Source organism: Leuciscus leuciscus (assembly GCF_965113295.1).
Source record: "Leuciscus leuciscus genome assembly, chromosome: 10".
NCBI lineage: Eukaryota > Metazoa > Chordata > Actinopteri > Cypriniformes > Leuciscidae > Leuciscus > Leuciscus leuciscus.
The window spans coordinates 36,303,552-36,317,192 of NC_138734.1; the positions used below are offsets into that span (position 1 = coordinate 36,303,552).

The following is a 13,641-nucleotide window of genomic DNA, read 5'->3' on the forward strand; positions in this document are numbered from 1 at the left end:
CACTATTTTAACTGTAAGTCTTCTCAACTGTAAATCCCTTCATTACAATAGCGTCCCCTAGTGGAAGCAATAATAATTCGTGCGTGTATCGTGAGTGATTTGAGACACACTGTAGGCTTAAAGATGCACACAAATTTGGACCCCTAAGAAATGAATTGTACATTTGAAAAATTTTGAAACGATGTACACTCACATGATAACTTTGTGTGACTTTTTTCTACTTCTTTGTGATCCACATTTTGAGACTTTTTTCAATTATTTTTGGTGTATTCAGGTTGATTGGGACACTTTTCCCATGTCATCTCAATGGCAAAAAAAAGTGTCCAAATCACCCTGGATTCACCCATTGTGTTGACACTGAGACACGTTGGAAGGGTACATGTCAATTCATTCTGGATTTTCCACAAAGTAAGCATTAATTGTACAAGTATCAAGCAAATAGCCTATAGGCCTATTATTTGAGTATTATAGCTTAAGTATTAGTTGTCTTAAAGTCGTCATAAAAAATGGAAGCTGCAATAATCTGTTCTTCCCCATCCACTTGTTAAGTTGTGCTGTAAGGAATACCATATCCAGGTCCAAGAGAAGTGAGAATTATATCTCAACAGCCATTTATGAGCCTATTTATTCATATTTAATATAAGGTAAGCTTAAAGGTGATCTCATGGTGTACACTGCTCATGGCATCCCGGACACCAATATTTGATAGATTAGATGAATCACTGTCTGGCCATCTGGGATTTTGGTATGACGACAAATGTTACGATCATAATTTTTCGGTAGTATTACAGTACACCATAAGTGTATATTACTACCATTTGTTGTTTGCTTTTGGCATCTGATAGAGCGTTTGGACCCAGAAACAGTGACGTCAGACTTAAAGTCTGTTTTTATACTATTTTTGCTATGAATATTTTAGCCTTTGTGTTATCTATAAGCTAGTGTGCTCCAAAACAATGACAAAATTCGCATTTAGAAGATATAAACATTCAAAATCTCTCACTTCTGCTAATATGGATTAATGATTTTGATGACATCACTCTGCACTTCGGCTTCTCATCAGATTTCCTGTCCAATCAAATGCTCTCCAGAATTTTAAAGCATCCCGCCCCCTACATTATAAATAGACGCTGAAGCTCCGGCTAAAATTGTTCAAACATTTACTGTTTTCTACATGGTGAATGGTACATAATGCACTATATAGGGGATAGGGAACGATTCAGACATGCACTGTAAATAAACATGCTTTCTGGTTTCACGTTAGTGTCACGCGAACCGCCACAGGGTGCACACAGTCTGCTCCGGTCCAGAGACACAATAGCACAGAGCGGATCATATGCGCGAATCGGCGCAGATCAGAAAACGTATCGGACCCATTTGAATTCTATACAGAATGCTTAAGTTTAAAGTGACATGGAGGAGATTAGGAGGAGAAACGGTTATAGATTAGGAGGAAACTGCATCTTTACCGAGCTCAACGGCTCTGGTTGAGCTGTGATATTTAAACAAAACGCTATTGGCTATTTTAAAAAAGGGGAGGAGCTGTTTGATGTCCCACCCTGTGGAAATGACGTCAACACATTAAATAATGCTATGCGTTTCAAGACACTTCAGTGGGACTTTAAGCTGATTCTCGAATTTTGTCTATAGGGAATTGATTGGATCACTGAATTGTTGTGGTTTCCTATTGCTGTGATCTGACTGAGATAAACACGCCATCAGAGAAGAGAAGAGATGCTGCTGCAAGTGGGAAGGGCATATTATTATTATTATTATTATTATAATAGGGATAAATCATTTATATAGTCTATTTTGCTTTCATGGTGACTTTAAATATGAATTGTTTGTAAAAAACATTATGTGCACGGATAAATCATTTACAATAAATACTGCAATATTTCATAAAAAAATAAGATTTGTCCATTTTGATTTCATGGTGACCTTAAACCTCATAAACTTTCTAAACCTCTTTTAGTACAGTCATTTTATGAAAAGAGGTTGAACAAATTGCAACAGAAGCAAACTCAACTGATTTTGTATCCTCAATATGTCCTGAGTGAGGAAAAAAAAAGCCCCGAAGAAACCCATTAGGGGAAAGTTTCGAAAAAAGTCCCAAATACACCCCATTCATACACCTATTCTTTCTTTTTCTTACGTGAATAGGGTAAACATTTGAACCTTTAGATATCACCATGAAAATTACTGCATCAAGACAAACAAAAAATGTATTACAAGTTTTTTTTCATTGTTTGTTAACATGGACAAACGGCGCATAATCTAATTACGTATGTGCTAATTTGCATAAATACCACAACAGATCTAAACATTGGGTATAGCCAGGTGAAAATGTCTTGCTGAATCTTGGTGACACATAACAGTAAAATACTTAATGTTAAGGTCTGATTGGAACCCATTTAGCCTACCCATGAGCATTAATACATAGAGGCAGGAAGAAGTACTTTAGAAACCAGCCTTTATTAATTATTATTGCAGAGATGGGGTTTGGGGCTGGGTCCGTGGGACTGTTTCTGGGGATTCACTTTTTATTTTGCCTACCCTTTGTCTTCTGCATTCTCCTTACCATTGTCTCCTGTTCTTCCCTCAGACTCGTCCCCTAGAAACAGTCCCACGGACCACGGACGCAGCCCCAAACCCAATCTCTTAAAAATGAATAAAGGCTGGTTTCTAAAGTACTTCTTCCTGCCTCTATGTATTAATGCTCATGGGTAGCCTAAATGGGTTCCATTCAGACCTTAACATTAAGTATTTTACTGTTATGTGTCACCAAGATTCAACAAGACATTTTCACCTGGCTATACCCAATGTTTAGTTCTGTTGTGGTATTTATGCAAATTAGCACGTAATTAGATTATGCACCATTTGTCCATGTTAACAAACAATTTCAAAAAACATTTTTTGTTTTTCTTGATGTAAGTAATCAACTCAGTAATTTTCATGGAGCTATCTAAAGGTTAAAAATTTTACCCTATTCACGCACGAAAAAGAATGAATAGGTGTATGAATGGGGTGTATTTGGGTCCTTTTCGAAACTTTCCCCTTACTCAGGACATATTGAGGATACAAAATCAGTTGAGTTTGCTTCTGTTGCAATTTGTTCAACCTCTTTTCATAAAATGGCTGGACTAGTATGAACAGGCTGGGTCTTTTTCGAAACTTTCCCCTAATGGTTTTCTTCGGGGCTTTTTTTTCCCCTTAGGACATATTGAGGTTACAAAAACAGCTGAGTTTGCTTCTGTTGCATTTTGTTCAAGGTTGATCCCCATTTTGGAAATGACTGGATTATTTTGATAGCCTATCATTTATTTTTATAACTTTTTATGTAATATTTGTTCCTGTATGTATGATATTACGCATCGGTATGTTTATGTATTGTGTACTTAATATGTTTCTTTTTCATTGTTTCCTAGCAATAATTAATAATGATGTCTTTCTTTCTGTTACTTGTTTGTGAATTGTGTTCTATTCAAAAAATCGTCTCGTCGAGCTTTGATGACGTCTGGGTAATGGCCGCTCTCACTGTGTCGTGCAGGGTTTATGCATTTCTCCGGTAGAGAAAAATAAGAACCCCAGACAGATCGTTCATTGTTTGAGCACAGTCACCCCAAGGAAAGAGACCGGGTGACTCCCTACACTGAGACCCTGTCTCTTGAGACTCTGTGGTTTGAAAGGTGACCGAATGTGTTTTAATACGCGATGTCCGTGTGTTGTGCAGGAGGGAACGCTTTATTGTTGCATGAGATTTTAGCCAGTGTGCATCGAAGAAACATTGTGCAACGCCGTAACTCGCGAATTTAGATTTAGAAAGTGACGTATGTGTTATTTAAGCACGAGTCTCGGCGTTTAAGCGACGCAGTCGTTCGGGAAATGTCGGAAATGGTGTCGTTTTCTAAGTGTGCGGGCAGGATTCGGGCCTGTTAGCCGCATCGCCATCAACGAGCTCTCCCGTTAAAGATAAAGCGGCTAGTAAGACATGTGTCGGTCTCCCTCTCATGAATCCATTGCCTTAAATCTGAGAAGGTAAACAAGTTCCAGATGATTCAATGATTGGCCTTTGTGTGGTATGGAAAGTTGCTTTTTAAAGTTTGAATGCGTTTAAGCTATTTTACGTTAGCAGGCTAATATAGAGGTGTTATTATGGAAGAACTAGTAAGGTACTTAATTCGTTTAATAAGAGCTACATATATTCAGGACTACCTTTGCATAAAATTATCATGGTAACTATATTTTTCACCTAAATAACACTGATATTAACTTAACTTTGTGTTAGCCAGCCTCAACTGTCATTCAAAAAATATCTAGTCTTGTGATTTTTCTGAAAGCCAGTTTAGTATATAGGGTATCTTCCACAGTAAAGCTTATTCTTTAGTAATTTTACAAATTATAGCTCATTTTTAAAAATATTTGTAAGTTTCTTGATTTGTTGATAATAGGAATATTTTATAATTGTTTTATATTTAGTATCAAGTCAACCGCCTGATAGACAAAGCATTAACACTGACGTTATTTTTGCCTGTTTGTTTGTTAGTAAGATGAGTTTTAGGAGATAACTGGTTGTAAAATTATTTTAAAGCATATTTTTTGGAGACATTTAATTTAAATATTATGTGTTCATGAAATGTATTATTGAATATAATGAAGTAATAATCTTTTTTTTTTTTTTTTTAACAAGTGTTTTCAGTAATGTCTGTAAGCAAAGCCTCTTGTTTGGTTCTTGTCTAAAATGTTGCTGTGGTACAGTTCATTGTATTATGTATATACCCACAAATATGTTAGATATTATTGCAGCAAGTGTTGTAATTCTGCTGTAGAGGGTTTCTGAGGTGAATGTCGAATAAGTTTATTTTTGTTGAATTAACTGTTTGGCTTTCATTGAATGTCTGCTTCAGAGTTCTTGCTGATGGATACGCCTGAGAGCCCCACCCAGTCCCCGCAATCTCCCGAGGAGGAAGAGAAGGGTCTCTCTGACAACGAGCTGCTGGAGTCGCCTGAGTCCCCAGCAGAAGTAGACAAGGGAGTGTCAGACAGTGAGCTCTTGAATGATGATGAAAATGAAGTACAGGGTGGAGGAGGAGACTCAGATTTTGAGGATGGAGACAGAGTAGCTACTGGTGGAGAAGATCCAGAGGATATTTCAGACCTGGAAGACTACAAGATAGACCGGGAGGAGAGAGAAGACGTCCACCAACAAAACCTTGGTTTGACGCTCCGAGGAAGCAGGCGGAATGCTAGCCTGGAGGAGGAAGAGGAAGAAATCCTTGAGACGCCGAGATCACCGGATCCTGACTCACCGGGCCCAGAACACGAGCTACCTTTCACCCCGGCGGAGGAGGAACGAGACGAGGAGGATGAGCCAACCACCAAGCCTGGCCGTGCAGAGCTCGACGAAGAGGATGATGAGGAAGAAGAGAGGAGGAGGCGGAGGAGGGCGGCGATGGTAGTGAGTGATTTGAAGGACGAATCTTCTGTGTCCAGAGATCTGGATGAACATGAGCTGGATTATGACGAGGAGGTTCCAGAAGAGATTAGTGCTGCTGCTCCTGAGGAGGACGAGGCAGAGAAGGGTCCCGCTGGGGAGGATGGAGAAGACGAGGAAGAGGATGATGAAGAGGAGGAGAAGAGACGGAAGAAAAAGGAAAGAAAACCAATTCTGCCTCCAGATAAAGACACACCGCTGAGAAACTCAAGGGAAGACTCACGGGAAAGAGGCAGGAGAGATTCTTTCCGTGATAAAAAGAAAGAGGAAGATGACGGAGAGATTGATGAGGGAGAGATAGATGTAAGTATTTTGAAATCATTTGTGATTATCATATGATTATAGGAGCTGTTCAATCTCAGTTCACTACTGCTGAGCCATTTGTGACAGTTTTAATGGTTTCATGATTAAACATTCTAACCTTTCTTAATAGCTTGAGTTTTTAGTTTTTATGCGACATTTGTGGAGGTTAGCTTTGCATAATACACATAATTTTTTTGTGGATTGTTAGGCCAGGCCATAACAGTAGAGGGAGCCATTGATATAATCAAAAAAAAAATATTTTTTAATCAGAATAAATGACACTGCTGCTAAAGCAGAAAATACTTAATCTCTCAATGTTAATCGATCACCTGATAGACTAATTATATAATATGTAAATACAAAATATATATATACACACTACCATTCGAAAGTTTGGGGGCAGTCAGATTACTGTATGTTCTTGAAAAAAGTCACCATGACTCTATTCATTCATTATCCATTTAAAACATCAATATTGAGAAATATTAGTTCAATTAAAAATAACTGTTTTCTGTTTTAATATAAATGTAATTTATTCCTGAAATGGCAAAGGAACAGCACCATTACTCCAGTCTTCAGTGTCACATGATCCTTATATGATCAGTCTAATATGTTGATTTGTCATTCAAGAAACATTTCTTATTATTTATCAATGTTGTGAACAGTTGTGCTGCTTAATATTTTTGTGGAAACTGTGATACCTTTTTTAGGATTCTTGAAAATGAAAATATTGTAGAATAGGATTTACCGGTAGGCTATTTGAAATTGAAATCCTTTGTAACACTGTGAACAAGTCTTTACTGTAATGTTTGATCAATTTTATGCATCCTTGCTGAGTATTAATTTCTTATTTAAAACATCTTACTGACCCCAAACTTTTGAATGGTAGAGTAAATTACTTGCCCTTGATTTGGATTAAAACAATAACATCAATAACCAGTCGTCATTAATTGCTGTAATAGGTGTTTTTTCCTGTTCATTTCAGGATGATGACCTTGAAGAAGGGGAGGTTAAGGACCCCATGGACAGAAAGATCCGACCCCGGCCCATCTGCAGGTTTTTCATGAAAGGTAAGTTCTTCATTCATCTGAATTCTCTGAATGGTTATACATCTTCTAATACAGCATTTCTAAATGTAATGATTCGGCTGATATCTGAACTAACTTTGATGTACGTACTTTGTAGTCTGAGTTTTTATTTTGTTTTTATAATAGGTAATAATAGAAAGCTTGTTATCATCAAGGAAAGTTTTTCAAGTTTGATATGCACGTCATTTGCATTTAGTTTGTTGTTATGTGTATGCCCAAATTACAACAGTAGGGGGAGCAATTGAATACAGTATCTCTCCCGTGAGCAAATGTATCCTCAGAGCAAATCCTGCAAACCAGCAGATGGTTTTGATGTTAATGTGATAAATTAATTTAATTATTTAAAAAGTATGAAACTATACACACACACCATTACTTAGCTATCTAAATGGGGACATTCCATAGACGTAATGGTTTTTATTCTGTACAAACTGTATATTCTATCCCCTTACACTAACCTTACCCCTAAACCTACCCATCACACAAAACTTCCTGCATTTTTACATAAAAAAAAAAAACTTTTATTACTTTTTATACCAGATTTACAAATGAGGATGACACTAAAGGGAGGTTTTTGGAGATTTTCTTTCAGGTTTTGGTCACTTTTACAAATTTGTCCCCAAAATATAGTTAAGTAGGCACACACACACTCACTCACTCATACTCACTGGTCACTTTATTTGGTATACCTTGCTAGTACTGGGCTGGACCCCCTTTGCCTTCAGAACTGCCTTAATTCATTGTGGCATAGATTCAACAAGGTGCTTGAAACATTCCTCAGAGATTTTGGTCCATATTGACATGATAGCATCACACCACATCCCAAAGTTGCTCTATTGGAGAGGCTAAGGCCAGATGGATCCATGCTTTCTTGTTGTTTTCACCAAATTCTGACCCTACCATCTGAATGTCGCACAAATTGAGCCACATCAGAACAGGCAATGTTTTTTCCAATCTTCTATTGTCCGATTTTGCTGAGCCCATGTGAATTGAAGCCTCAGTTTCTAGTTCTTATCTGACAGGATTGGCACCCGATGTGTCTTTTGCTGCTGTAGCCCGTCTGCTTCAAGGTTCGACGTGTTGTGCGTTCACGAGATGCTCTTCTGCGGACCTCGGTTGTTACGAGTGATTATTTGAGTTACTGCTGCTTCTCTATCAGCTTGAACCAGTCTGGTCATTCTCCTCTGACTTCTCCTCTGGCATCAACAAGGCATTTTCGCTCACAGAACTGCCGTTTACTGGATATTTTCTCTTTTTCAGCCCATTCTCTGAGTCTGTAAAGCCTAGGCGAAGTGGCACACACCCGCCTTCTCTCACTCACGTAAATAGTTGAGAGAAAACGCATGTAGTGTGTAACGGTATATTGGATCTGTGCATAAACTCTTAAAGTGACAGCAGCCTAATATTCCTAGTGCTGTCTGTCAGGTTAATCAAAGAGAAAATCACTCACTGCTCTTGACTGAATAACTTTTGTAATTAAGCATTAATCTGTATTTAATTTTTACTATGAATGAACTATCCAGTCAGTGTTATTCTACATTTGATTACTTTAAGTTCTGTTGTATTTCTTACCCGAATTCTAATCTACTGTCTAACTTTAACTTAAACTTAAAGCAGTTTTTATTTCATATCTCTTTATTAATTTGCATTTATTTGTGCTGTTGTTTGCAATTTGTTTATTTGATCTTATTTTTTTATTGACATTTTAATTTTGTTAGTAAACAAATTTTTGTTTGTATATGCTGTCAAAGAAAATCGGAATCAGCAAAAATCTACTACATTTGTAATCTACTACAACTACATTTTTATCTTTTAAATTATACTTTCTAAAAAGCCTACTGCTTAAATACATTCAGACCCACAGCATTTGATCACTGGATTTACAGAAATAATTTCACTGTTAAGTGTTTTCGCAACATTACATATGTAATCAGCTCCTGACAAACACATGAATTATCATTTGATCACTCAGTGAATCATTTAACCATGTATTACTGTATTTGGAAGCCTTTTGTCTTTTAAACACAATGTACAAATTCATGTTATTTCAAATGTACATGAGCTTTTTTATCAGCTGAACCTTTGACCTAGTATATTAACAATGAACTAATATATAAAAAGTAGCCCCTGAGATTTTGTTAATAAGTTAGGTCAATAATAAAATGAAGTCAATAATAAATAATAGAATAAAGTTCATGATTCACTGATGTAGGTTAATAGTTACATGACATGCAGGTAAACAAAATAATTTTGTATTGTTTTTAGCAGGTGTTTTATTTTTATTTTTAAATTATTTGAAACTATTTTATAAAACTATTTTTTATTTCATATTTTCATTATACTCATTATACTTTCATTCATAATTATACACTGTAATATTTTATGCACTTCATGTTGTTGATAACAAAGAAAGGAATGTATTTTCTTTCTCTATTCATTTTTATGTTCCGCAAAAGAAAGTAAGTCATACAGGTTTGAAATTATTTGAGGTTAAGTAAATGTAAATAATAAATAAACACAATTGTAATTTTGGGTGGGGAAAATCCCCATAATATGAAATTATTTTTTTAATGAGATTATACTCTAAATAAGAAACTAAAACTATCAGTAGATGGTGGTAAATGTCTAAATGAATAAGTCATTGAGTCATTTATTCATTCATTTATTCTATTCGTTCAAATAGCTGGTTCATTCAGGAATGAAGTAAATGGCTCTCTTTATGAATGGGCCATTTAATCATTGGTTCACCGATAAACTCAAAACGTGGATTCATTCAGTCACGAAACAGTGCTGTGAATTGCTAGGAGATGCACAACAGTTCTGCTCTGGTTTTGAAGGAAATATTTTTGTTGGCATAACTGAGCAAAATATTTGTGTCTAAAATATTACACTATTAACTTATTAATTTAACTTTTGTATAAAATCAATATAATTTTTGCACACATGCTATTCAGGATAAAATAAGCACTCATGTGATATTGCACTCTTTACGCACGTGAGATTGCTTAACTGTATAATAGGATATAAATATGAGACGACAACTCGTACAGGGGCATTTTTCCCCTGATATCTTGAGTTTTAGGGGCATAATATTATCATATAATAGTTTTTTTTTTATTGTTTTTTTTATATCATTCCACTTTATGCTTTTTTGTACCTTCATGGTCTGCTCAACATATTTAAATATCATAATGGCTTCTTTCTGGTCTCTGACAGGTAACTGCACATGGGGCATGATCTGTAGGTTCATCCATCCAGGAGTCAATGATAAAGGCAATTACTCCCTCATCTCCAAGCCAGACCCCTTCTCTCCTAACGGAGCTCCTCCTGGAGGAGGAGGAGGACCTCACCCCCTCATGCCTGCTAACCCCTGGGTATGCATCCTTTTTAATTCATTTTCAACTAATTTGTTTCTTCTTGAATTAAAATTGTTTCAATTTCAACTCAACATTTGAATCTTCATTTCTTTCAGGGAACCCCTGCCACAGAAGAGTTGCCTCCCCCTCCGCCGCCTCTAGATCCTCCGGTGGAGAGCGCCTGGGAAAGAGGCCTTAGACATGCCAAAGAGGTACGGTTTTCAAAATACATTATATTAAGGATGAAAGACATTGTAAGATTCCAACTCAAAAAAAACCCTCTGCTTTCCCTTTAGGTGTTGAAGAAAGCCACCATCCGTAAAGAGCAGGAACCAGATTTCGAGGAAAAACGTTTTACCGTAACCATAGGTGAAGATGATCGAGACTTTGACAAAGAAAATGACTTCTTCAGGGAACGTGGCTATCGTATAACCAGAGAGATCAGAGATGCTGGGTAAGAAACCATAACTTATCAGTAGCTTATTAGAGTTTGATCTCTTCCACTTATCTTTGGTCACTGGTAAGTTTCTGCTGCTCCTTTAAAGGCATGAAAATTCTGTCATCATTTACTCACCCTCATGTCGTTCCAAACACATGAAGATATTTTTTAATGAAATCTGAGAAATTTCTGTACTCACCATTGACAGTCCACACAACTACAGCTTTGACGCTTCAAAGAAGTTCATAGAGATTGTAAAACTAATCCATAGAAATTGAGCGGTTTGGTTCAAATTTTCTAAAGAGACACGATCGCTTTTTATGACGAACAGATTTAATTTAGGCTTTTATTCACATAAAACATTTATCAACACACATCAGATATGGTAATGTGAAGATCAAGCGTGTTCACTTGATGCGCAACCATTGAGGTTCATTCACGTGTTACGCAGCACGTTTGAGCTTCAGCAAGAACCAATGAGATTTGTTTCTTACACATCCAGCAAGTTCGGTTGCGCTTCTGTTTATGTTCGATGATCAATGTTTAAATGTAAATAAAAGCATAAATTAAATCTGTTCATCATATAAAGTGATCAAATCTCTTCAGAAAATTTACTAAACCACTTTGTTCATATGGATTAGTTTGACGATCTCTTTAAGCGACAAAGTGGTAACTGCGTGGACTGTCAATGAGGGGACAAAAATATCTCCGATTTCATTTAAAATATCTGCTTTTGCGATTCGAAGTTGAACGAAAGTCTTACGGGTTTGGAATGACACGATGAGGGTGAGTGGGTGATGAAATTCTTTTCATTTTGGGGTAATAAACTAAGCCTTTAATTTCAAATGTAGTAAAACATTTGGTAATTTGTTAAAAAAAACAAAGGTAGTTTGTTAAAAAGTAATGGGTAATTGTCATCCATCTAAAACTATTGTTTTGCTCAAATGGCAAAATGGAAAACAGCCTAAATGATGGCCTGTACCTAAAATATACAATGATCCTTAAATATTCATGTAATTTTATCTTAATTATTGTTGATTTAAAAAAGCACTCTAATTTTGACCCTTTTTCTCTCTCTGCATTGCAGTGATATTGAGTTCAGAGATCCAAGTTACGGGTGAGTACTATAAATGAAATGCTTCCCTTCAATACAATTTGTATATTAACTATATATTAACTTGTACCCCCTCACTTATGAATGGGCGATATACTGGTAAACATGATTAACCGGTAGAAAATTTGGACCATCGTCTCTATCGCAGTTAAACTCAAGTGACATTGCTGTGGTACGCCGTCACGAAAGCTTATCGTTTGCATGCGTTTTTAAGCATTGCGATTTAAATAAAGGTGATTTTAAACTGTTGAAAAGCAATGAGCAGCGAAAGACAACTCATTTCAGTACTCTCTCTGAGAGATGCGCGCACATGAAGCCGCTTCTTAGCACGTGAGATAGATGTTAATATATATATTTTGCTATCGTGAAATAAAATTACTCATATCATGACATAAGATTTTGGTCATATTGCCCACCCCTACCCTCACTATTCATTTAAACCCCAGTTTATCACTCTTCCCAACTGTATTTTTAACAACCTTTTTTGTGGTAGTGATCCATATGGTGACCCATACTACGATTATGAGATGGAAGCTTTTTGGCGAGGAGGCCAGTATGAGAATTTCCGAGTGCAGTACACAGAGACCCCACTGCCGTACTACCCTGTGAGTGATGTAGTGTTCATATGTTTTACTTGTTTTTTGTTATTTCTTCCAAAGGGCTTTTAGCATAAAACTAAAATGCGAAGTTACTTATCTTTTAAATATTCACAGTGTGCATGCATATGATGTGTTTGCCAAATTATGCCAAAATTGTGTATAATACAAAAATATAGAATATAGCAGAATTAAGTATCCCTGAGACCTGTGTACCTGTATTTGTACTACTGAACAACTGAGATTTTTCTTTTTCTTGTGCATCAGGACCGAGAGCGGGAGCGTGATCCACGCGAGCGCCACAGGGAGAGGGAACGGGAGAACGAGAGAGACCACCGTGAGAGGGAGCGCAGGCAGAGAGAGCGGGAAAGGGAGAGAGAGCGGGAACGGGAGAAAGAGAGCCGCCGAAGGAAGGAGGAATGGGAAAGAGATCGTCTGAAACGGGACGAAAAGGAGGGAAGGCCAAGAGAGCGGCCTCCCAGAGAGCCACGGGAGAAAAAGGATGAGAAGGAGAAGCCACTCAAACCACGTTCGCCCACAAACATGCCACCCAGGTCAGTTTCAAGCTTCCTACAGTCTTAGATGGAACAAAGTCCAATAACGACTGATGCATGTTGCGCTCTAAAATCACAAAACTGACGAAATCTGCCTGTTCCAGTTTGATTGCCTGGCTGCTATGCATCTTTTTGGGATATAGGTGTTTAGTTGTATTTTGAAGTCTGGTGCAATGAGTGCCACCTGAATTAGTATAATACCTGTATTTTGTAAAAGTGTGGAAGGTTTAATCTCATTTGGTACTTCTTTTTGGATGGATGGAAATTCTGACCACAAATTCTACATGCACTTCCACTAATTTCTTTGGTGTTTTCTATACAATCATTCACAGAGACTGCTGCGTTTTAAAATCAGCGAGCGTCCCCTTTTTGTATGCTGGTCTGTTGTTGTGGTAGGATCAAATTCAGATTTAATTGTGTGACAAACTGTGGTTATACTTGTTTTGCATGTTGGTCATATTGTCTCTTTTCTGGCTTAGCGAGAAGTTTCTTTTCAAATAAGCTACTATGTGCACCAGACTCCATGTTGATAGGGTTGTCAAAAGGACTGGTACTTCGGTACCTAGTTGATACTTAGGGGGCTTTCACACTGGGCACATTTGCTGCGGTCAGAGTCCGAGTGCGATTTGTTCCCGGTGCCCCCCCCGCAGAGTTTGTCTGGTTTCACACTCAACTTGATTCTACCGAACCCTGGTGC

General features: G+C 37.2%; 1 protein-coding gene across 3 annotated transcripts in view; it reads left to right on the forward strand.

Annotated features, from left to right (window-relative positions):
- Window positions 1-3,521: 3,521 nt before the first annotated feature.
- Window positions 3,522-13,641, forward strand: part of zc3h18 (zinc finger CCCH-type containing 18) — a 48,200-nt gene continuing 38,080 nt past the window's right edge. For all 3 annotated transcript variants that reach the window (XM_082182470.1, XM_082182471.1, XM_082182472.1), the window contains exons 1-9: window positions 3,522-3,689; window positions 4,908-5,797; window positions 6,783-6,867; window positions 10,102-10,259; window positions 10,358-10,453; window positions 10,538-10,695; window positions 11,768-11,797; window positions 12,288-12,399; window positions 12,658-12,944. In XM_082182470.1, the coding sequence (XP_082038596.1) occupies window positions 4,919-5,797; window positions 6,783-6,867; window positions 10,102-10,259; window positions 10,358-10,453; window positions 10,538-10,695; window positions 11,768-11,797; window positions 12,288-12,399; window positions 12,658-12,944 (1,805 nt within the window). In that variant the 5' untranslated portion in view covers window positions 3,522-3,689; window positions 4,908-4,918. The remainder of the gene's footprint in view (window positions 3,690-4,907; window positions 5,798-6,782; window positions 6,868-10,101; window positions 10,260-10,357; window positions 10,454-10,537; window positions 10,696-11,767; window positions 11,798-12,287; window positions 12,400-12,657; window positions 12,945-13,641) is intronic.